Source organism: Saccopteryx bilineata, chromosome 1 (genome assembly GCF_036850765.1).
Source record: "Saccopteryx bilineata isolate mSacBil1 chromosome 1, mSacBil1_pri_phased_curated, whole genome shotgun sequence".
Classification (NCBI taxonomy): Eukaryota; Metazoa; Chordata; class Mammalia; order Chiroptera; family Emballonuridae; genus Saccopteryx; species Saccopteryx bilineata.
The window spans coordinates 353735357-353759831 of record NC_089490.1 but is presented as its reverse complement, the minus strand read 5'-3'; the positions used below and the strand labels follow the sequence as shown (position 1 = coordinate 353759831).

The 24475-nt window shown below is 42.8% G+C and overlaps 1 protein-coding gene across 3 annotated transcripts in view; it reads right to left on the bottom strand.

Moving 5' to 3' along the window:
• Positions 1 to 24475, bottom strand: part of SYT9 (synaptotagmin 9) — a 249601-nt gene that overhangs the window by 168519 nt on the left and 56607 nt on the right. For all 3 annotated transcript variants that reach the window (XM_066250855.1, XM_066250854.1, XM_066250856.1), the window contains exon 2: positions 6622 to 6973. In XM_066250855.1, coding sequence (XP_066106952.1) covers positions 6622 to 6973 — 352 coding nt within the window. The remainder of the gene's footprint in view (positions 1 to 6621; positions 6974 to 24475) is intronic.

Here is a 24475-nt window from a genome sequence, read left to right as displayed (position 1 = left end):
TTTCCAGCTTCAGAAAAATACAAAAAAAAACAAAACAAAAAAACCCTGCTGTATTCCTCAAATATGGTATCCCCTATTACTAAAATGAGCCCATGTCCCCCATTACTAAGATTAGCCCTTCTCTAAGTAGCTCACATCTGATGCCTCTTCCCTTTCCACCACTTCTAACAGAGTTCAGACTCCCGTCACTCTAGGCCTGAACTGGTCCCGAGTCCAGTTTTCACCCCATCCCACACATCATATACACTCTTGCCAGATTCAACAACTTGAGCACTTAACGTATGCAATTGCCCAACTAGTCTGTGGGCCTTTGGAGGCCAGCGCTGTATCTTTGCACAGCGAAGATGCTTAATGCCTGTCTCTAGAGTAAATAATGAGCACCATGGACATAATAACTTCCTATCATTAAATCCCAACAGGGAAAATATACATTTACTTCTAGTTGTGAGAAGTCTAGGTAACTTGCATTTTTGAAGCTGTGAGTATACTAAAATCTAAAGAAGTAACTAAAAAGAGTAATTCAAAAAATGGTTTTAAATGTTCCTATCCAACCAATGTTCTCAACACTAAACAGTCTAGCTTAATAGAAATGTGCTCCTCATAGAGTAAGTACAACATTTAATTCCAGTGCACACTTACCGGAGTTGTGGCAAGTAATAGTATGATTTAAATTTAAAGTACAGTGATTGTCTTCTTTCAATTAGGTCAGGGTATTTCTGCAACTCTACGGATCGCTTAGCTCAGAGATAAGGTCAAAAGTCTGCATGTAAGGCTTGGAATGAATGTGAGACCTGGAACAGAGGTCCTCCCACCAACCTTATACCTTTCCAGGCCCTACTCAGTTTATACTTTTGGCTTTTAGTCATTCTTGTCACCAAAACATGAGAAACGCAGCCTGATATTGATGAATGTGTTGTCAGCCTTTCATGAAAAAAAGTCTGCTGTGCGCCAGAAATGGCTCTGGGGTTTTATCCAGGGAGAAACAAAGTGGACAGAGTTTGTGTTTGAGCTCACAGAACCCAGCGTCTAGAGGGGGTGTAGGCAATAATCAATCCGTTAAAAAGAGAGTTCCGTACTGTGAAGAAGTAAAAGCAGGCAATGTGTGGGAGAATTCAGAGTGGGGAGGAGTGGAGGAAAGAATACACACTTCAGATAGGGTGGTCAGGGAGGCCTTTCTGAAGAGGCGACATTTGAGGTGGAATGGAGTCTGTAAAGGATCCAGGCATGGCAAAGAAAAGGGAAAAGCATTTTAGGCTGACGGAATAGCACAGGTGAAGGCCTCAGGCAGGAAAGGGCTGGAGATATTGAAGGAGCTGAGAGAGAGGCTAGTGCAGTTGGAGGGTGATGGCCTTTTTCACATAAAGCCTCCCTCCTACTGAGCTCAGCCCGGGTTACTGGTGTCTTCTGGGGTTGTGCCCATGGTGGCCCTGGCTAGGAGCTGAGGCTGATAGCTGATAGAAGCAGACTGTGGCTGTTATCACATGGAGCCTTAACAGACCTGATAAGGAGTCTGTGTTATAGTAATTGAAATTCTTGTAAAACTCCAGTAAGTGGTACACTAGAATTAAATGTTGTAATTACTCTACAAGTAGCACAATTCTATTAAGTTAGTCTGTTTTCGATTGAGAGCATTAGTTAGACACATCGATAACATAACAATTTTTGAGGTACTCTTAATTCTTTCTTCAGATTTTCATAAAATGACAGCTTCATAAAAGCTGCCATAGCCTGACCAGGCAGTGGTGCAGTGGATAGAGCATCAGACTGGGATGCAGAGGACCCAGGTTCGAGACCAGTTTGACCACGGGTTCATCTGGTTTGAGCAAAGCTCACCAGCTTGAACCCAAAGTCGCTGGCTCGAGCAAGGGGTTGCTCGGTCTGCTGAAGGGCCCACGGTCAAGTCACATATGAGAAAGCAATCAATGAACTAAGGTGTCACAATGAAAAACTAATGATTGATGCTTCTCATCTCTCTCCGTTCCTGTCTGTCTGTCCCTGTCTGTCCCTCTCTCTGACTCTCTGTCTCTGTAAAAAAAAAAAAAGAAAGAAAGAAAAGCTGCCATAGACTCCTCTCTGACTCCATGAGATCCTGACACTAGACTTAAGTGTACATTTTCTCTGCTGGGATTTAATTACCAGAAACTATTACATCCATAGAATTTTTATATTCACCCTAGAAACATGCATTATAGATTACATAGAAAATTTGAGAAGGCTCTCATTTTGGGACATAAATCAGAGGTCAGATTAGATGGTCTATTCTGAGGATCCAGGGATTTTTGTGTATTCGGAATAGAGACCTTGAAAAATGTTCTGGGAATAAAAAAATTTCACATTCCCAGGATATTAGGCCATTATATAAAAGAGAATTCATCCAAATTAGAAAGAATTAAGAATTTTGGAGGGTTCTAATAGTAATGGGCTAGCTAGAAACAGGATGCTAACATATTTGACCTTGGAAGAACAACAGAAAGCCATCCTAACTGGAAACATGCTTAGAAGATAGAACAAAGTTCATCTCTGGGACATCCCAAAGGCATTGGCGGGAGCTACACGTGTCCAGGTTGAAGAGGCCCGGGCAGTGGGACTTCTGACATAAATGCTGTGAAGAAGTGAGGCCAACTGCAATGATGGTGGGGATGCCCTTAACTGGGAGTCTAAGCCTGTGTGCTCTGGGGCAAGGAAGTGTCCTGGGAATTTTGGACAAGTGATAACAGGTGCAGGAAGGCAGCAGCAGTAAGAGAGAAAGTGACAGCAGTGAGAAGGCAAAGAACATAATGAGAAAGAAGGCAGAAGAAACAGTATCCAGCAGAGCGGACTGCTCAGAGCCATCTCACCAGAGTACCTATCCCTCCACAAATGTGGTATCAAAATGTTACTTACAAAGAGTGTTAAAAATGTTTTGGAGCATGAAGGAAATTTCACTATTTTTTTCCATTTTGCCAGTAAAAATGCTTTGTGTGTGTGTGCATGCGTGTTGATAATAATTCCTAAAGAATTACAAGATCATATACCATTCATATGGTAACACCACCAGCAAATATAGGAATTGCCAAATGTAAGCCACAAAACTAGGTTGGTAGTAATTTAGATAAGAATAATTTAAGCCTGACCAGGGGCAGTGCAGTGAATAGAGCATCAGACTGGGACACACAGAATCCAGGTTCAAAACCCCAAGGTCGCTGGCTTGAGCACAGGCTCATCCAGCTTGAGAGTGTGCTCACCAGCTTGAGTGCGGTGTCGCTGGCTTGAGTGTAGAATCATAGACATGACTCCATGGTCGCTGGCTTGAGCCCAAAGGCAGCTGGCTTGAGGCCCAAGGTCGCTGCTTTGAGCCCAAGGTGCCGGCTTGAGCAAGGAGTCACTAGGTCTGCTGTAGCCCCCCAGTCAAGGCACATATGAGAAAGCAATCAATGAACAACTAAGGTGCTACAACAAAGAATTGATACTTCTCATTTCTCTCCCTTTCTGTCTGTCTGTCCCTATCTGTCCCTCTCTCTGTCTTTCTCTCTGTCACACACACAAAATAATAATAATAATAATAATAATAATAATAATTTAAATGCATATGATGCAAATGATCAGTACAGGGTCAAATGCAGATGGTGAGCATTTTCTATGGTAGTTCAACTAGAACAAAACTTGTTTTGGCCATCAGAAAAGATAATTTAATTGCATGACTTTTTTTTTTTTTGTATTTTTCTGAAGCTGGAAATGGGGAGGCAGTCAGACAGACTCCCGCATGCACCCGACGGGGATCCACCTGGCACGCCCACCAGGGGGCGATGCTCTGCCCATCCGGGGCGTCAATCTGTCGCGACCAGAGCCATTCTAGCATCTGGGGCAGAGGCCAAGGAGCCATCCCCAGGGCCCGGGCATCTTTTGCTCCAGTGGAGCCTTGGCTGCAGGAGGGGAAGAGAGAGACAGAGAAGAAGGAGAGGGGGAGGAGTGGAGAAACAGATGGGCGTCTCTCCTGTGTGCCCTGGCCGGGAATCGAACCCGGGACTTCCGCACGTCAGGCTGACACTCTACCACTGAGCCAACTGGCCAGGGTCATGACTCTTGAATTAAAATAAATCTAAATATAAAATCTATTTGGCCTGACCAGTCAGTGGTGCATTTGATGGAGCATCAGACTGGGATGCGAAGGACCCAGCTTCGAGACCCCCGAGGTCACCAGCTTGAGTGCGGGCTCATCTGGTTTGAGCAAAGCTCACTAGCTTGAACCCAAGGTCACTGGCTCGAGCAAGGGATTACTCGGTCTGCTGAAGGCCCAGGGTCAAGGCACATATGAGAAAGCAGTCAATAAACAACTAAGGTGTCACAACAAAAAACTGATGATTGATACTTCTCATCTCTCTCCGTTTCTGCCTGTCTGTCCCTATCTATCCCCCTCTCTGACTCTCTCTCTGTCTCTGAAAAACAAACAAACAAAATATATTTGACAGGAATAATTCCTTCTCTCTTCTCTCTAATTTTTTCCCCTCCTATCTAATATCCCCAAGCAATAGTAAAAATATCTAATGTTTTTCTTTTTAAATAAAAGATATTTTTGATATGCAAAGCATTTACACACTTTTACAGAATAAATGCTGGATAATTATAGTGATATGATGGCTATCAACTCATTAGAATTACGGCAGAGTCCTCAGATCTATAATCTAATAAAAAACATAGCACTATCACCCTGTATTGATGGCACCTAGAACAGAAAAATTAACATGCAGAGCAAAACGAAATAGGAGACCATTTCAATGGAAACTCCACCTGAAAAGCCTCAGTCATGGAAGTCCTGACAAGGTTTTAAACTGAGTCAGCACCACTGCACAAACTGCACGGTGGCTTCAGAAAGAGCTCCATTTATCGTTAAGTGTTAAATGTGAAGAGAAATCCTTGTAATAAAGTCTGAGGATTTCTTCTAAATCAAAAGGCAAACAACCATCCATTTCCTCACAAAGGAATATTTTAGGTTTAGCTCTTTGATTTGGAATTGGAAATGATGCCAAAATAGGTTTCTGGGAAAAAATGAAATTATAAACTGTCATATTCCAGCCCACGTAATGTGAATGAGCAGAGCACCTCTAGGATAAACTCAATTAACACTAAAAAGGGTAAAATGATATTTCTGTTTCTAGAGGACAAATAAGATTTTTTAAAAATACCCCCAGACTGTACTCATGTTTTCCAAATGACAACACTGGTGTTTCCTTTGGTTATTCTTCAAGCAAATGAAAGATTTTAAAGAAAGCTGCTTTTTTCTGAGTCTCTTCTCCTACAGTCCCTATTGAGAGCAAATTTTTATTTCCAATAATTCAGAATTGGCTGTATGACCTCAAAGCCATCTTTATGCAACATCTGAGTCTTGGGAAAGGCCGTTGCCAGGATAATAATACTGATAATAGCACCTTGAACACAAGGAGGCAGCTCACGTCGTGGAGTATTTACCAGAGGCAGGCCTGTGCCAAGCAACCATGGCCATGTGACCATTTCATTCTCAAAACCACCTGCACGTCCATGCTCACCATTCCTCTTTACAGAGGAGGAAATGGAAACACATGGAGATTAAGTAAGGTGTCCAATATTACGCATGTGAGTAAAGCCAGTTCACTGGATCCCAGAACCCTTGCTCTTATGACAAAGTTATATTATTTCTCCATTGCTAAAGTGCACAAAGCATCCAGCCACAGAAGAGAATGACCCAGGGTCTGTGCACTCTGTAGGCCTTGCAAAGGCTGGAGAGGGACAAAGAACCTGGAGTGTAAAGAGAGCCTGTGTGTGACAGTGAGGTTGCATCAGAGGCACAGGGAATAAACTCTACAATGCTAGGAGTGGTTACAAGCTCAGGCTCTAGCACTGACTGAACCAGGATTCAAACCCTGACCTGGGTTCTTACCAATACCATTACTTTATTACCTAAAATCCTTGAATTAGGCCCTGGCCAGCTGTCTCAGTGGTAGAATGTTGGCCCGGCATGTGGAAGTCTTGGGTTTGATTCCCAGCCAGGGCATACAGGAGAAGCGCCCATCTGCTTCTCCACCCTTCCCCCTCTCCTTTCTCTCTCTCTCTCTTCCCCTCCCGCAGCCAAGGCTCCATTGGAGCAAAGTTGGCCTCTGCCTCAGGCACTATAATGGCTCCAGTTGCAATGGAGCGACACCCCAGAGGGGCAGAGCATCGCTCCCTGGTGGGTATGCTGGATGGATCCTGGTCAGGTGCATGCAGGAGTCTGTCTCTCTGCCTACCACGCTTCTCACTTCGAAAAAATACAAAAAAAAAAATCCTTGAATTAAGTTTCTTCTGTGAAATGAAAATGATAATAGGATCCATCTCACACAAAGTTGTGAGTCTAATAAAATAATGCAGATGAAGTTCTTCAATAGTACTTGACATAGTAAGTCTTAGCAATGGTAACTATTATTATGGACTAAGCAGAGACTACACAGAGATCAGGAACCTCACTGGGATACAGGAAGCACCGAGTTTTCCCATATTCATGTCCATGACACTGAACAAACATGTGAAAGGTCACAGACTCCTTGGCTACTTGATGCCATTGCTGGCAAGAGAGGAGAACGAGTGGGCGGTCCTTGTCTTGCATTCAGAAAGGAAGGAGGCATTACTGACCGAGTTGACGAGGTTGGCTCTGTGACTTGGCGCTTCATGCGGACACCATGGGCACAGTGTTCCTGGCCCCCTGCCTGGTTGGAGAGGGGAATGTCAGGGGAGGTGTGGCTGATCTTCATGGAGGAGTCAGGGCAGGGGCTGGGGGTGTCTAGGAAGCCCTCATTGCTCTCCTGCTCATTGGTTTCTGTGTCCATGTAGTTAAGAGGCTCCTGGTTGTTGTCTTTGCTACCAGAGAACAGGCCTCGTTCTCGCCACGGAACCCAGCAGAGTTTCCAAGACACGAAGAGAGACACGCCGAAGAGAGCGAGGCCACAGGCAGTGACCACAAGGGTGAGCAGGCTCACTGAGATATCTGCAAAGAAGCAAAGATTAAAGGTCAGTGTGTCTGTCACCCCCAGCTCCTGTGCACAGGGCAAGGAGAATGCCCTCTCATCCATCCATCCCCTAGGAGCCAACTGAGGAAGGCCAGGATGGGGATTCTACTGGGCCACCTGATTCTGAGGCACAGGCAATGAGGATTTGGACACAAACACAGAGGAGGTAACACGCAGGCTGTGTTTAGAAACAAGAAATAGGGTACATCCAGGGGGATTAGGAAGACCCTGCAAGTCCACCATAACTGTATTATTTATCCTGTCCCAACACAAATCATTGATATAGGATAAGCAGGATGGTATCAACTGTCCTTTGAAATTCCTGTCGTCTCAGAGCTCTAATTTAGTTTGTGAATTAAGTACGGGATAGGAAAGTCTCAACATATGATGTTTTGAGTTTATGACGCTCACTCCCTTAAAAACTTTAAAAGATTGAGAGGCGAGTGTTTTGGCTTACGCCATTTAGCGTCATACTAACAGACTATGTGGGTGAACTAGCTTGGTTGCACACAGCAACACGAGGTATGAGTGAGGAGGTTGGCGTCCCCCAGCGCGCTTACCCACGCCATTTTGGACTCAAAAGCGCAAGTGTTCCGTTTGTGTTAAGCTAGGGTGTGTTTCAACTCACACCAAAATTTGGGTTATGTTACTGTCCTAGGAATGGAACTATGTTGTAACCCAAGGACCCCTGTAACAACTTTTTAAAACAACCACCACAAAAATCTAGAGTGTTTTTTTTTCTTCTATTTTTGGTATTAACTTTTAAGGGTCTAAGCAAAATGAAGCTCAGGTCCTCTGAACCATCAAGAATACCCACGTCCCATTGGTCAGGGTGCCCAGGCCCCAGGGGTGGCAGTCCTTGTTCGGATTTCCACAGTTGCAGCCCTGAGACAAGTATTCAAGGGTAAGTGGTTTGAGATGAAGATAACACAGGTAGGGGAGGAGGGAAGTGATCCAGGGAAGGAAGTCAGTAAAGGGGGCTATAGCAAGCCAGTTACCACAGTGAGGACAGGAAGGTAAGCCTGCTGGGGAAGCTCCATACATCTAGAGTCTCCCCACCCCAGGGGCCAGAGACACGGGCTATCTATAACATCAAGTCCCGTCAGCCAGTGATTTGAAGGAAGCTCTCAAGGGACACTTCCAACCTGCAGCATGAGTGGCAAAATAAGCTGTAGTGGCCGGAAAAATCCCATATTTTCAAATAAATACAAGGGCTGGCCTTTGGAGGCCAGTAGGCATGCACTCTGGTGGTAAGGGTGAGGGAACCTGGCAGGGCAAGAACAGCATCTGCTATGTGGATTCGGCCCCATGGCCTCAGCAAGGATCCGTGGCAGTGCGGTGCCCAGTGGCTGTGCTTTTAACTCTCAGAACAATGCCCAACCCCTTCCATGCTCCCATTCCACCTTCTAGTAGAGCCAAGGAGGCTGAGGCATCAACCTGAGCTCATTCCTGGTACCATGATGGCTGTAAACCCCTTACTTTAAAGGATAACCCTACTGTCTTTAATATGCTACAAGGACTCTCCCAAGTCACACCTTTATTACCCATCAATAATATTTGCAATGCTTTAGCGAAAGTTTCCTGAGTATCTATACATGCCAGGTACATTGTTCTTTGAAGATACAATGGTAAAACAGAAAATTAGGAATTAGTTATTTAATATTCACAATTTTAACTATCCACAGCACGCTAACAATCCATAATATGTGACAATTTGTACTTCTGCCTAGGCATGCACTTGAACCTTTACTGCAAACCACATACCTACTGAGTCAAGCTGAACAGCTAGCATCACTGTACTTTCAACATAACTCTGAAGGCACCTGATGATTCTTATGAAATGATAAAAGTTTCCTCATGAAAAATTGCTCTTGACAGAAAGCCAGCTGTCAGGGCTGGAGATGGATCTAACCCATCTCCTCTATGACTCCCAATCAATATTTACCCCTGTGGTGAAGGGATATTTTATATCTCTGTTTGAAAACATTGGGGTTTCAATTTCAACATGGGTATCTCAGCTCAAATCTTTGCCATTTTCTGTAAGTCCCACCAAAATGGGATAAGCAAACTAACAATGGACACCATCAATAAACGAGTAATGTTGAGGAATTTCTAGAATCGTTTTAAAGGAAAAATCATCAGTGTTGGACAATACAAGAAAATAATAACACAGGACAACAAAGAAAAAATAAATATTTAAAGAAAAAATTATTAAAAAAAAAAAAGCCTAACCAGGTGGTTGCATAGTGGATAGAGCATTGGACTGAGACATGGAGGACCCAGGTTCGAAACCCTGAGATCACTGGCTTGCGTGCGGGCTCATCTGGTTTGAACAAGGCTCACCAGCTTGAGCCCAAGGTCGCTGGCTCGAGCAAGGGGTCACTCGCTCTACTGTAGCCCCCATCTCAAGGCACATATGAGAAATCACTGAACAACTAAGGTGCCGCAATGAAGAATTGATGCTTCTCATCTCTCTCCCTTCTTGTCTGTCTGTCCCTATCTGCCCTCTCTCTGACTCTCTCTGGTCTGTCAAAAAAAAGGAAAAATTAAAAACACCCCCCCAAAAAACCCCCAGAATGCAGAGCAACAAGGGCAGAAATGAGGAATAGTGTGTAGTCAGTGGGGCAAAGTAAAGGACACTAGAAACCAGCCCTCGTAGAGCCAGGACACGAGGCAGGAGGAGCATGGTTTGGCTTCCAGCTTCACCTGGTCCTGCCTGCTCATCCAGTAATGTGAAAAATGTGTTGGTGCAACTTCTCTCATAGGTGGTAGTCCTGAGGGCATAGGGAAAGGAGACTCCATCCCAGTTCATTAGGCTGTCACAGCAAACATCAATTCCCACTCCCTCCAGTGAAATCTAAAAACACAAAACAGGTTTCACAGCACAGTGAGATCCTTTCATACAGTCTGTCATCCAAATTGAGAAAAAACTCCTTCCCTGTATCCTGTTAATTGCTCCAGCACTGTCCTGCCACAGGCATCACCAGGAGACCACCAGCAACAGCTAGAGGAGGGGTACTTGGGAAGGCAGTATTCACTCGTTCCCACCACAGCCCCCTCCGAGGGAGCAGCATAAACCCCTATGCCCTGATGTTGGTTTTGGCCATGTGACGTACTCTAGTCCATGAAATATGAGTAGATATGGCCCATGCCACCTCAGACCACAGGACTCTAAGGCTCCCCCCTTCTGCTGAGAGAGGAGAGGTCTTGGGTAAGGGCTGGTCTTCCAGCCTGGGCGCCATCATGGGATGGCTGTGGCTTAGGTACAAAATCCAGAATGAGGAGCAAACTAAAACCTGACCACAGATGGTGGCAGAGGCTGCAGCTAATCCACAGAGTCACGAGCAAAACCTAAGTAGATGATGTTTTAAGTCACTGATATTTTGAAGGTGTTTGTTACCATGGCAAACAGTTGACTAATACACATTACTCTATAATTTATTGACCCGGGTTGGGACATTTTTAAGAGGAAACAGAGATGATATAAATAATCACATGGGACAAGAGACTTTACCCAGGATTGTCCAGGGTAAACCAGGTCACATGGCCACCTTGGACTTAAGAATTCCATCTGAACTCTGCATTTACCACTTTGGTGCAGCACGGCCCCACAAGGTTTACTTGGCATAGAAAACACACTTAAATAAATTAAAGCCTGGGCTCACTTTTGCTAGATATTACAGGGCCTTGACCCAGTTCAAGAACCACTTCTGTTTGTTACAGTTGACTTCCAGCTCACACACCCCAAAAAACAGCTTGCTCACAGTCCAGTCGTGGGAGATGCAAGAAAGCAGAGAGCTTGTCTATTGCAGCATTGAATTCCAAGCATCTAAAAGAGTGCCTGGCACATAGTAGGTGTTCAGCAGATGTTTCATGAAGCCTGCCCGAGGAACCCTGTAACCACCTTCTGTTTACCATGAATTGTAGTGTGGCCTGTAAACTCGAGGTGCTAGTCATATTCAACGTAATCACAGATTTTTGTGCATAGCATTATTACAAAAAATATCTGGTAAATGGTGAGAGTGGCTCTTTCTTATTCACAGAAAGGTGCCATGTGGGTCAGCAGTGGGCCAGGAAACACTTGCCCAGAGAAACAATGATGACTTACACAGCCACTCCAATCACTAAGCGTAGTCATCTGGACTGCTGTTCGCAAATAGGTCAGGGTGCTCACTACACAGTGTGTTTGTACTGAGAAAATTACTAGGGAGTCACTAAAGCCACATGTACTACTTACCTCATACCCCACGACCACAGGAACGGAGAGAAGGAGGATCCACTTAGACTCACAAAAGAGCTTTATTTAGAACAGAAGTTATTTCTTCAGTTAGGTCATAGGTACGTGGCCATTTGTTTTATTATGAATGTTTAAACTACATGCATTCACTATATATACTCTTTGGCCTTTGTGGTAGATTTCATGATAAAAATTATTTTAAAAATAGTATTATGAAAAATTATTTTAAAAATATATTTTTTAAAGAATAGGAAAAATAATTTTTCTAACTGGTCCTTTGTCCAAGTTCAAGAGAATAACCAGTTGGAGATGCAGGGCTAAAAGGGGACAAATGGTAACTGATTCTGATCCAGACCAAGAAGGTGCTGCTGTTTGGGGGTGACTGTGCATGAAACTACCTAGAGATGTCACGGAGCGCGTCCTCCCAGGAAAGACGTGCAGTGGAATGCCCTGCAGTCCGCCTGATCTTCAGAACCTTCTTCCACCGGCCATTAGCCCTCGCCATAGGACACAATGTATACAGTGACATTCCTGGACACCAAATACAATGCATAATGACATCTCTAACTCAGCAGACATCCAGCTGAACACCTATAATTCTAAGGGATCCCTGCAAGCCTCAAGACTCACTTTGGACTGGTAAATATTTTTGTCCAATGAGTGAAAAGCTTGAGCACTCATATAGTGCATATGGACTAGGGGGATAGTAGTTTCCCTGCCTAATTGTGAGGGCCAGAAAGAACACATAAACTGACAGCCAAATAAAGGTCAGGGGATAAGAGAGACAAATTGGCAACTGAAAAGAGACTAAGCAAGTTGAGCCATCAGAATAAATGGCTCTTGACACAAAACAAATAAAATGCAAGAGGCAAATTAATCCATATACTCAGATGTTTAAAACAGTGGCTATGAGTGAGAAGTATGGCAGCAGCAGTACCCAGAAGCAGATACCTAGGAGACTCCTCCTGATCCAAGGAAGGGAGTCTGTCGCCCTAGAATTCCACAGCCAGCCAGCCACATTATCATGAGAGGACAAGAAAGGCATTTTCAGCAGTCGATGACTCAGAAAATACAATATTCATGTACTCTCTCCTGCATAAAACTTAAGAAAATCCTCCAAACAGATAAAAATTTTTATGTCAGACTAGAGAACCCAAGAAGAAAAGAGCACACTACACGGGATATATACTTACATACAATGTGTCACAAGAATTAGTGATAAGTAAAGAAAACAGTCAAAAGTGTATTAAATTTAAATAATTGCTAGCTATGAGATCATGAAGTTTAATGTAACAGTTAAGGGGAATAAAAAACACTTAAAAGAGCAAAGAAATGATTACCATACACACACCTTCTAACAATTTAAACAAAATATGGTAGATGAAAGAAGGCAGTAAAAACAAATGAGACATTCTATATTGTTAGCAGTAGGTCACAGATACTTCAACTTGATGTTAGTAAGTTAATAGAGGTATAAATATGAGTATCAAATATTTAAGGGGAATGGGACATCCCCTTATGGCATATCTACATATATACTTATCTCCTTTCCTTTCTGAGGACCCCTTATTAAGTGATTCAGAATTTAAAGAAGTATAAACCCATAATCACAAAGAGAACAGCATGGGTTCATCAACAAACAAGATTTTAATTTTTTTTCTGGAAGACAGTATGCAGATGAGGGCAGAGTAGAGGATGCCACAGTACCTAACCTCTCCCCCCCACACACACCGCTCCTGCAAAAAAAAGGGGGGGGGAGAAAATGCAGAGGGGGATATATCTGAGGGGCAGGAAACCTGATCAACTGAATTTAGACCAGGGATCTCAAACTCGTTGCCATGCGGCCCGCCCACCAATTTTGTGCGGCCCGCAGACTAATCAAACTTCGTGGATTAATCTGCGGGCCAGTCTGCGGGTTGCACAAAATTGGTGGGCGGGCCGCATGCAGCCCACGGGCCGCGAGTTTGAGACCTCTGATTTAGACAGACTCAAGACACAGTCCTTTCCAGCATGGTGGGGGCTAAGACTGACGGGTTGGGCTGGAAACATGGGCATGGATTAAAAATCTTCACCAAGATATTGTCCAATCTGTCCAGAGCAAAGCCAGGGCGACTAGTGGGAGAATTAGTGCCCCAAAGCAGAATTCTCTATATTCTTTCAAAAAAAAAGGACCCCTTATAATCCCCTCAAATCTTGTATAAATCTTACATGTTAAAAGCTCACTCATGGATATATGGTCTCCTAGTCAGCTTTTCTATTGCTTCATCATTATTATATATTTTTCATTTTAAGTTATTTTATTATATTATTTATTTTCCTTTTTATTGAATTTATTGGAGTGACACTGGTTTTAAAATTATATAGGTTTCAGGTATACACTTTTATAATACATCATCTGTATACTGTATTGTGTGATCACCACCCCAAGTCAAATCTCCTTCCATCACCATTTATCCCCTAAACCTTCATCTACAATACCTTCCCCCGCCCCCACCGCGCCTTTCTCTCCCGTAAGGGAGGGTTGTCTGTGTCTATGAGTTTTCTGGGTTTGTGTGTGTGTGTGTGTGTGTGTGTGTGTGTGTGTGTTTGTTTGTTTTCTTAATCCCTTCAGCTTTTTCACCCAGCCTCCAACCCCTCCCCTCTGACAGCTGTCAGTGAGTTCTCTATCAATGAGACTGTTTCTATTATTAAATATGGCTAAGCTGAAAAGAATCACCAGCTATGTAAGGAAATCTTATAGCAACTTAGATCAATGTATAGAAGCCAAAAATGATGTTCCCAGAGAGAACAGGATTAATAAGAGAATAAATAAAACTTTAAAAATTTCATTCACAGGAAGATTCCAGTAGGTTTTCCATTCATAAAACAAGAGTAGATTACTACTAAATGGAATGGAGAATAAGACAATGTTCTTAGAATTAAAATAACGTGATTGCTAAAACAAATGAATTCAAAAAAGGGTAAAGACAAAAACCGTTTACCTAAATGTGGGAAAAAAAAGAAAGATTCGGAAAATTTAAGCAAAATATATGAAATACAAAGTGTTCATTCAGGAAGTCTAATATCTAAGTTTTCCAGAAGGTTAGGATAGAGATAATAAAGGTAAACATCATCAAAGGAAAGATACAGACAAACACACATTTCTTTTCTTTTTTTTTGGCTAGAGAAAGAGAGAGGCAGGCAGACAGATAGGAAGGGAGAGTGATGAGAAATATCAACTTGTAGTTGTGGCGCTTTAGTTTTTCACTGATAGCTTCCGATACGCGCCTTGACCGAGGGGCTCAAGCTGAGCCAGTGACCCCTTGCTCAAGCCAGTGACCTTGGGCCTTAAGCCAGAGACTTTTGGGCTCAAGTCAATACTTATGGGATTATGTCTACGATCCCACGCTCAAGCTGGCGACCCTGTATACTTCTCACTAAAAAATAAATAAACTACTAGATAATGGAATTATGCCTGCAAACTCCTGAGAAAAAATGTTAACCAGTATCACTCCAATAAAGTTAATTTTAAAAAATGAGGTTCACTTTAGAATTCAATACCCACACATACTGTTAATTAAATATGAGGGCTGAAAAACCCATTTGCAGACCTACAAGAAGTCACAAAGATTACTTTCCATCCACTTGGCACAGGAAGTTGCTTGAAGATGAATTTACGAGATTAAAATGAGACAGAAGAAAATACAGCGCACAAGAAAACCTGCATTCCACTATGAAAACCAGCTAAGTCCCAGTGTGAGAGCTGAGCAGAGACCTAAGGAGGAGACAGTCCCACCTGGGGCAGGAAGGCAGGGCTCTAGGAAGTTCTACTCAAGTAAAGGATTTGAAAAGAAATAAATGACATGATGGACAGTTTAGTTGTTAATGACATATTGTCTTTAACTAGCACTTACAAGAAAAGAGGGAGAAAGAGAAATTAGAAATTTCAGGACAAAATGTTCTGAGAAAAAGATAAATTACTACAGCATACCTCTTGGTTCTGTATTAAAGAAAATTTTAATTCCATCATCACATACACACCATTTATTGATTTGCAACTTTTAGAACCAAGACAAAGACAAAGAATGGAAGACCTAAGTATAGCCATAGAATATAGATGTCTTCAACTTCAACAGTTTAAAATTAATAGAAAGGATGTCAGAAATTAAGAGGTAAAAAGAATAAATATAGAAGCTAATGGGAAGGTTACAGATTGACTTCCAAATTGGGGGAGTAGGAGATACCATCTATCATTGATAGCCAATACATATATATTGATATTTTCATACTTACAGAGTTTTTTTTACATTAAAAACCATGTAGAGATATAGCAAACCATTTTTGTTTGTGTAAAATTAGAAGGGCCTTTCATTTCTATATTAAGTTTTTACAAAGAGTAGGTATATCGAGAAAAAATAAAACATTTTATAAACTACTGCAGTATGTGAAGCATATGTAATTCAGTACATTCCGGTGAACTTGTGTCTGTAATCCCAAAACATTTCTGCAAAGAGTCCTTATTTAATCCAACTCCTTGGTTTATAAGGAACAAATGAATTAAAAATCAGGACAATGACATAAGCTCATTCTCCCAGGATGGTTTTTCTTCCGAGGCAAACCTATAAAAGATATCCATCCGTATCTATTCATCTTTGTCTCACTTTCAGAGTCATGATCAAACTGTCAGGAGACTGGCATCGGCTATAACTTTTTACTTTGTACATACCAATACAACTCATTTAGTATTTCACTCATTTCATACAAGAAAGGATGTTTTAACACGAAAACAAATACCATTCCCTTAAAATACTACATTGAGCTTTATGAAGAAAACCATTGTATTATCTTTATTTTGTCAGTCTGCTTCAGACTTGTAAGAACCTTGCAATGAATAAACAAGGCCCCAAAGACTGGGAGCCACTATCCTAGTTCCTCCCATGTCAGTCCCGTCCAACCTCTACTACTTACAACAGCAAAAACAGCTCAGAGCAAAACAGGGAACTAGATGACACTTTGATACCTACACCAAACCCTCCTATCCTGAGCTCTCCTCCTTCAACTGCCCTCCCAACCTCTTGTTGTCCCAGGGAACTGGAATTTTCAAAGGGATTATGTTGGAACCTAAAGATTTTGTACCTGGTGTTTCCAGGGCTGGGTAGGCGTAGGAAACTTGGAATCACAATTGAGGCGGGAAGCAGATAAGGATCAGAGCTAGGAAAGTGGTGCTGAGCATTAAGACTGAGGTGAGATGTGACGTAAAAAGGAAGAGGAAACTTCAGGGTCAGAAGCGCGATGAAAGGAATTGGTTTAAAAGTTTGGTGCAAAATGAAGTGAGACAAGTGGCGCATAATCACTGATACGCTCGTTTACATATGACTTACTTTTTTCTGAAAGGATCTGGGGAAGCTTTAACAATATATACAGCATGGTGGGATGATGTTGGGCAGATAAAATATATATATTATGCTCACTTTGTTAAAGATGGCACTGCCCACACAGAAGCTGTCGCCCAGGTGATATTAATGTGTGTTGGGGACGGGCTGTGGGCAGGCAGGATCCTTGTAGCCTGGGGCTTGGTGTTAGGATTAAGCCTTTCCCACCCTTTTTGATGTGGGGTGGTGTAATCCCATCATGCCCCAGATAAGTGGCTTTGTATCAGAGACTTCCCTATTTTGTATATTGGATTAAAGGTTTTGATTTCTACACCATAAAATGAGGGCAGAACAGGAGCTTACTCTCTCTTGGGTCCTGAGATTTACATTAGAAGAGGAGAACAGAGTAAGGCCACGTGGTGGAGGCCAGGAGGAGCAGCCAAGTTGGCGGAGTGTTGAGTGAGAGGCCAGTTAGAGCAGAGTTTGTGCAGGGAGAAGGAAGGAGATGGGGAACAGAGGTGAATAAGTCTGGTGAGCTAGAAACCTTTGATTCTAGGAAACTCGGATAAGTCAATAGCTTTGTGAGTACTGAATGTGAGTGGGTTTTGGAGCCTAGTATATGTTTTTACTTGCCCGCCAGGTGCAAGCTAGGATTAAAGATGATAGACCATCAGTTTTTGGCTCCATTGTTTCTTTACCGACTGTCCGAATCCAATGCAACCCGCATGGGCCAGGCTGCTGTGATAATAGCCCTGGCTACTGGCTTTACAGATGATAAAATAAACTGTGAGGAAATCAGGACTGTTGGGCAGATAAAATGTATTATGCTCACTTTGTTAAAGAGGCCATTGCCCAGGTGATATTAATGTGTGTTGAGAATTGTTGTAGCCTGAGGCTTGGTTTTGGGATTAAGCCTGTCCCACCCTTTTTGGTGTAAGGTGGTACAATCCTATCATGCCTCAGAGAAGTGACTTTGTATTAGAGACTTCCCTATTATGTATATTGGATTAAGGGTTTGGATTTCTACACTATAAAATGGGAACGAAGCGGGAGTTTGGTGCTTGGTTCCTGAGGTTAGCATGAGAGAGCAGAGAGAATAGAGCCAGCAGCGGGAGGAGGCCACGTGGAGAAGGCCAGGAAAAGCAGCCAAGATGGTGGAGTGCTGACTGAGATGCCAGTTTGTACAGAGTTTGTATCTGGGATCAGGAAGGAGATGGGGAACTGAGGAGAATAAGGCTGGTGAGCTAGAAACCTTTGATTCTAGGAAATTCAGATAAGTCAGTAGCTTTGTGAGCACTGAATGTGACTGGGTTTTGGAGCCCAGTGTGTATTTTTACTTGCCCGCCGGGTGCAAGCTAGATTAAAGACTATGGCCCACCAGTTTTTGGCTCCATGATTTCTTTACCGACTGTCCGAATCCAATGCGAACCTGCATGGACCAGGCTGCTCTGATGGTGGCCCTGGCCGTAGCTCCTGGCTTTACAAGGACCCCCCCAAAAAAGTAAAATAAAAATGAAGTCAGGGGTGAAGTAATAAGCCAAAATGCATGTGTTGAAGTTTGGTAAAGTTGTCAGAGGTGGTGATGAAATTGGCTCCTGGAAAGCCAGTAGCCAGGGCCACCATCATAGCCGCCTGGCCCATGCGGGTTCGCATTGGATTCAGACAGTCGGTAAAGAAATAACAGAGCCAAAAGCTGGTGGCCCATCATCTTTAATGCTATCTTGCACCCGGCAGGCAAGTAAAAACACACACTGGGCTCCAAAACCCATTCATTCAGTGCTCACAAAGCTACTGACTTATCCGAGTTTCCTAGAATCAAAGGTTTCTAGCTCACCAAACTTATTCACCTCTGTTCCCCATCTCCTTCCTTCTCCCTGCACAAACTCTGCACAAACTGGCTTTTCCTTCAGCACTCCGCCATCTTGGCTGCTTCTCCTGGCCTCCTCCATGTGGCCTTTCTGCTCTCCTCTCTAATGCTAATCTCAGGAACCGAGAAAGAGCAAGCTCTTGGTCTGCCCCACTTTATAGTGTAGATTCAAAACCTTTAATCCAAGGGCCCCCAAACATTTTACACAGGGGCCAGTTCACTGTCCCTCAGACCATTAGAGGGCCACCACATACAGTGCTCCCCTCACTGACCACCAATGAAAGAGTTGCCCCTTCCAGAAGTGCAGCAGGGGGCTGGATAAATGGCCTCAGGGGGCCGCATGCGGCCCGCGGGCCGTAGTTTGGGGACGCCTACAATCCAATATACAAACTAGGAAGTCTCTGATACAAAGTCCCTTATCTGAGGCATAATGGGATTCCTCACGAGAGTACACCACCCTACATCATGCAATCAGCCAAGGGTGTGGGGAAAAGCTTAGTCTTAAAACTAAGCCTTAGGCCAGGGGTTGGGAACCTTTTTGGCTGAGAGAGCCATGAACGCCACATATTTTAACATGTAATTTGTGAGAGCCATACAATATGTTTAACACTAAATACAAGTAAATGTGTGCATTTTATGTAAGACCAACACTTTTAAAGTACAATAAGTCTCTGAATTCTTTTTAATAACGTTGTTATGCTGTTGCTAACCAATGATGAATAAAGTACTTCTTACCATTAATGTGACTTCTGGTGCTGCATGGTTTTGCTGATGGCTTAGTAGTCAGGTTGATACATGGTGAGGTTAAGCTTCATGCAGGCATTGAGACTTCTGTTAAAGTGATCGTAGGTTGGTCTTAATGTCCTTTAGATATGAGAAAGATTGCTCACATGCATATGTAGAGCCAAACATTGTCAGAACAACAATACTCACACACTGCAGTGTGTGGTACGTGATGGGAAGCGCGTTCCAAGTTTTGACAATCAGCTGGTCCGCGGGTTGAAGTTTTTTCATTTCTCCGCATTTGTGTTTGCTCGACAACTCTGCTTGCTGTCGTGCAAGTCTTTCCAAATCTTCATTCAGTGACTTGAACTTATTCACCCACATGTCTGAGGCCTTCAGGTCAGCAGCTTGTAGCTCAAAATCTCTGACGGAGACACCGGGGATGTAACTCAGGTCAGTGCTGTCCACTGCACACTCGTGTGGATGGGTGATGAACTTAAAAAGACGAGTGCGCTCACAAAATTCTCCAAAGTGCACTTTGAATGACTGCAGGAGATTAGGTGTGAAGGCCGCTAGCTGCTGGTGATCAAGATGTTGAGCAGGGTCACTTGCTTGCATGCATCTTTAAACTCCCAGTTTTTCAAAGTGTAGTAAACAACCTGTTTCAATGTCAGCGATGAAGAGTTCCAGCTTGTTTTCAAATGCAAACACTGCCTGTTGAAGGGATAAGACTGTATTTCCAATGCCTTGCATTTCACATTGAGCTGGTTCAGATGTTCAGTTATGTCCACAAGATAGTAGAACTTCAGGAGCCATTCAGTTCAGGATGCTCGACATTTTTCATTTCAAGAAAAGTCCAGATTTCGCTCAGACAAGCAGCAAAAACGGCTGAGCACCTTCCTTCTTGACAACCAATGCACATTGCTGTGCAGAAGCAGACCAGGATAATTATTCCCTACTTCATCCAGCAGTGTTTTAAACCAGCAATCATCTAAAGCTCAGGCAACAATAAAGTCGACCACCCGAATGACCAGTGACATCACCTCACCAAGCTGCTCAGCACACATCTGAGCACAAAGCACCTCCTGATGTAGGATGCAGTGAAAACTTAGGATGGGTCTCTTTTCATGTTCACAAAGAAGCGCTACGAATCCTCTGTTTTTCCCCACCATGTATGGAGCACCATCAGTACACACCGAGATAAGTTTATCCATCGGTAGATTTTTTTCCTTAGTGAACTCAGTGAATTACTTGAATAAATTCTCCCCTCTTGTTGTCTCTTTCATAGGCAAAACAGCAAGACTTTCCTCACTTAGTGTGTCACTGAAAGCATACCTTGCAATCACATTGAACTGGGATAAATAGCTTATGTCTGTTGACTCATCCAAAGCAAGAGAAAAGAATGGTGCTGCATTTATGTACTTCACTTGTGTTGCCTCAATTTGATCTGCCATCATGATGGTACGATTGTGAACAGTTCTTGCCAACAGAGGCGTGTCTTTTTTTCATTTGATTATCTTGTCTTTAAACAAAAAGTCATCAAAAAGTTCATTGACAAGATCAAGCATGAATGTTTTGGCATACTCCCCATCTGTAAATGGCTTTCCGTTTCTCACAATTGCTAAAGCACCAGCAAAGCTAGCCGAATTCCAGTCACCTTGTTGGGTCCAAACACGGAGTTGCTGTTGACTAGCTTGCACTCTGCACAGTAGCTCTTGACATGCTTTCTTCCTGCTGTCTCCCACTGGATATTTCGATGCAAATGTAGTATGGCATGTGTCGAAGTGCTGCTTTATATTTGACCATTTCATTGATGCAATTTTATCATTGCATATTAGACACACTGCAGAACCTGCTCTCTCCACAAAGGCGAATTCCTCTGTCAGTTCCTGCTGAAAAGTATGATACTCCTCATCTTTTTTTCTTTTAGCCATCTTCTTCGTCAAAAGAGTTTCTGCAATTAGCTAGCTGACTACTTGATTAAAAGGAGGGAAGTTTACTTCCTGACCTTACAACGACCCCTGTATGTTACGCATTATCCAATAAAAATTTGGTGTTGTGCTGGAGGACAGATGTGATTGGCTCCAGCCACCCGCAACCATGAACATGAGCAGTAGGAAATGAATGGATTGTAATACATGAGAATGTTTTATATTTTTAACGTTATTATTTTTTTAATTAAAGATTTGTCTTCAAGCCAGATGCAGCCATCTAAAGAGCCGCATCTGGCTCATGAGCCATAGGTTCCTGACCCTTGCCTTAGGCTATAATAGTGGTCCTTACCGCCCACTAGTGGGTATTCCAGGTTTCATGGTGGGCAGTAGCGGAGCAACCAAAGTATAAATAAAAAGATAGATTTAACTATATTAAGTTGTTTTATAAAGATTTATTCTGCCAAACTTAGCTAAAAGCTGACAGAAAGTACTTGGTAAGTAATTATTATTATATGCTTTAACTCACTGTAACTCTGCTTTATAAATTTTATAAAGTAAAGTTACTTCCCTCCTTTATAAATCACCATTACTGTGGAACTGGTGGGCAGTTAGAAAATTTTACTAACAGAGATACAAAAGTGGGCGGTAGGTATAAAAAGGTTGACTACCCCTGGGCTATAATGACCCAGCCCGCTTACAGCCTGTCCCCCACACCTAATACAAACCATGAGTGAGCAAACATAAATATCATATTTACAAACTTATTTGACCAACAGCTCCCAACATCCCACCCATCATATAATTCAGCATCTAAAACACTGTATAATTTATAAACATTTATCAGACAAGGAAAATTTGAACTAGAAATATAATATGAAAGATTATTGCTAATTACTTTTAGATATGTTAACTGGATTGTGGTTATGTTGTGTGGATACATATGGGAACACTCAAATAACATGATGTCTGGTTTTGGCTTCAAAATATAGAGAAACAAAGTTGACCATGGGTTAATAATTTTTGAAACTGTTTAATGAGTATGTAGGTTTATTACATTCCTTTCTCTGTGTTTGACAATTCTTAATGAAAAAAAAATGTTTTGGTCAGGGAAAAATGCTGGTCCCTCACTTCAATCTTGGGCTTTTCTTGGGTGAGGACCCTTAACCTTCATTTTAAACAAGCATCTCAGATTTCAGATTAATCTAATGCAGATGGTATATAAATAACACTACATAAACCCGATCAAGTAAATATATTTATGTTATGGTTCAAAACACAAGACACTTTCTTAATCCTAAAACACTTGTGCCTTGGGGGCCTAATAAAGATAACACTGGGAAATCTAGTTAAAACCATCAGGCCATGGAGAACTGGAGGATATCACAGGGTACCTTGCCGGGAAAGAGGTAATGTGATTATAGGAAATGGGCAAGACCAGACAGTTCTGATGATGAGATGTTAGGTGTCTCCAGGAACTGAACAAATGTGGAAACATTATCTTAGGTGAAGCCTTAGGAAGCTGATTCATCAACAATCTCTTCCATGTGATCATGAGGCCTCCATTTGAATACTTCATTTTCTGTTCTTTTCAAACTTAATACAATAAAAATGTATTACTTTGCAATGTAAAAAAACCAAAATAATAATAATATAATTGTTGCATAAAAAACATCACAGCACGCTCTGGCCAAGTGGCTCAATGGACAGAGCATCATTCTGGTGTGTCAAGGTCACGGATTTGATTCCAGGTCAGGGCACATATGAGAAGCAACCAAATGAGCAAACAACTAAATGGAACAACTAAGTGGAATGATTTGATGCTTTTCTCTCTCTCTCTTTGTCTATCCCTTCTTCCCCTCTCTCTCCCTTCCTTTGAAATCAAAGAAAATTTAAAAAAAAAATCACTGCATTGTGGAGTTATCCACTGAAAGGGAACCCGGGCCCATATATACCTCAATAGCCCAGAGGTTATCTTCTGAATAGTGACCCTGAGATATCTTGAATAAGAAGCATGTAATAGATTTTAGGTTAAAATTAGATGCTTTGGTGTTTAAAAGCTTGAACTCAAATTGTCTGGGAAATAAAATCTTCTAGAGACCTTGCTCTTTAATATACTGTAGGCACCATAGCCCAGCAGTTAGGAACAACAGTTCTAGAATCATAAAGTCAAGGTGTATGGCCAGTAGCCACAGCCACCATCACAGCCGCCTGGCCAGTGCAGGTTCACATTTGATTTGGACAAACGGTAATGAAACAACGGAGCCAAGAGCTGGTGGGCCATTAGCTTTAATCCTAGCTTGCACCCAGTGTGCAAGAAATAAACACAGTGGGAAAACACTTCCCTTTCCATTCAGGGCTCCCAAAGCCACTGACTTATCTGAGTTTCCTAGAATCAAAGGTTTGTATCTCACCAGCCTTATCCACCTCTATTCCCCATCTCCTTCTCTCTGCACAAACTCTGCACAAACTGGCTTCTCCTTCAGCACTCCGCCATCTTGGCTGCTTCTCCTCTCCTCCACGTGTCCTTTCTCTGCTCTCCTCTCTAATGCTAATCTCAGGAACTGAGAGAGAGCTAGCTCCTGGTCTGCCTCACTTTATAGTGCAGAAATCAAAACCTGGCCCTGGCCGGTTGGCTCAGCGGTAGAGCATCGGCCTGGCGTGTGGGAGACCCGGGTTCAATTCCCGGCCAGGGCACATAGGAGAAGCGCCCATTTGCTTCTCCACCCCTTCCTCCTTCCTCTCTGTCTCTCTCTTCCCCTCCCGCAGCCAAGGCTCCATTGGAGCAAAGACGGCTTGGGCACTGGGGATGGCTCCTTGGCCTCTGCCCCAGGCACTAGAGTGGCTCTGGTCGCAGCAGAGCGACGCCCCAGAGGGGCAGAGCATTGCCCCCTGGTGGGCAGAGCGTCGCCCCTGGTGGGCGTGCCGGGTGAATCCCAGTCGGGCGCATGCGGGAGTCTGTCTGACTGTCTCTCCCCGTTTCCAGCTTCAGAAAAATACAAAAAAAAACAACAAAAAAAACCCCAAAAAACCTTTAATTCAATATACAAACGAAGAAATCTCTGATACAATGTCACTTAGGGTGGGAAAGGCTTAGTCTTAAAACTAAGCTTTAGGCTATAACCACCCTGCCTGCTTACAGCCTGTCCCCCACACCCAAGGCAAACTATAAGCGAACAAACCTATATATCATATTTACAAACTTATTTGACCAACACAAGGTCTGCAGCCAACATCTGTTGTGCAACCTAAGATCTCCATATTTTGTTTTCTCATAGTAACATCAGGATAATAACAGTATTTACTTCTTGGGATTATAGTATTGAGTGCTCAGAAAGGTACTGGCACTCAATAAATGTAAGTTTCTGGGT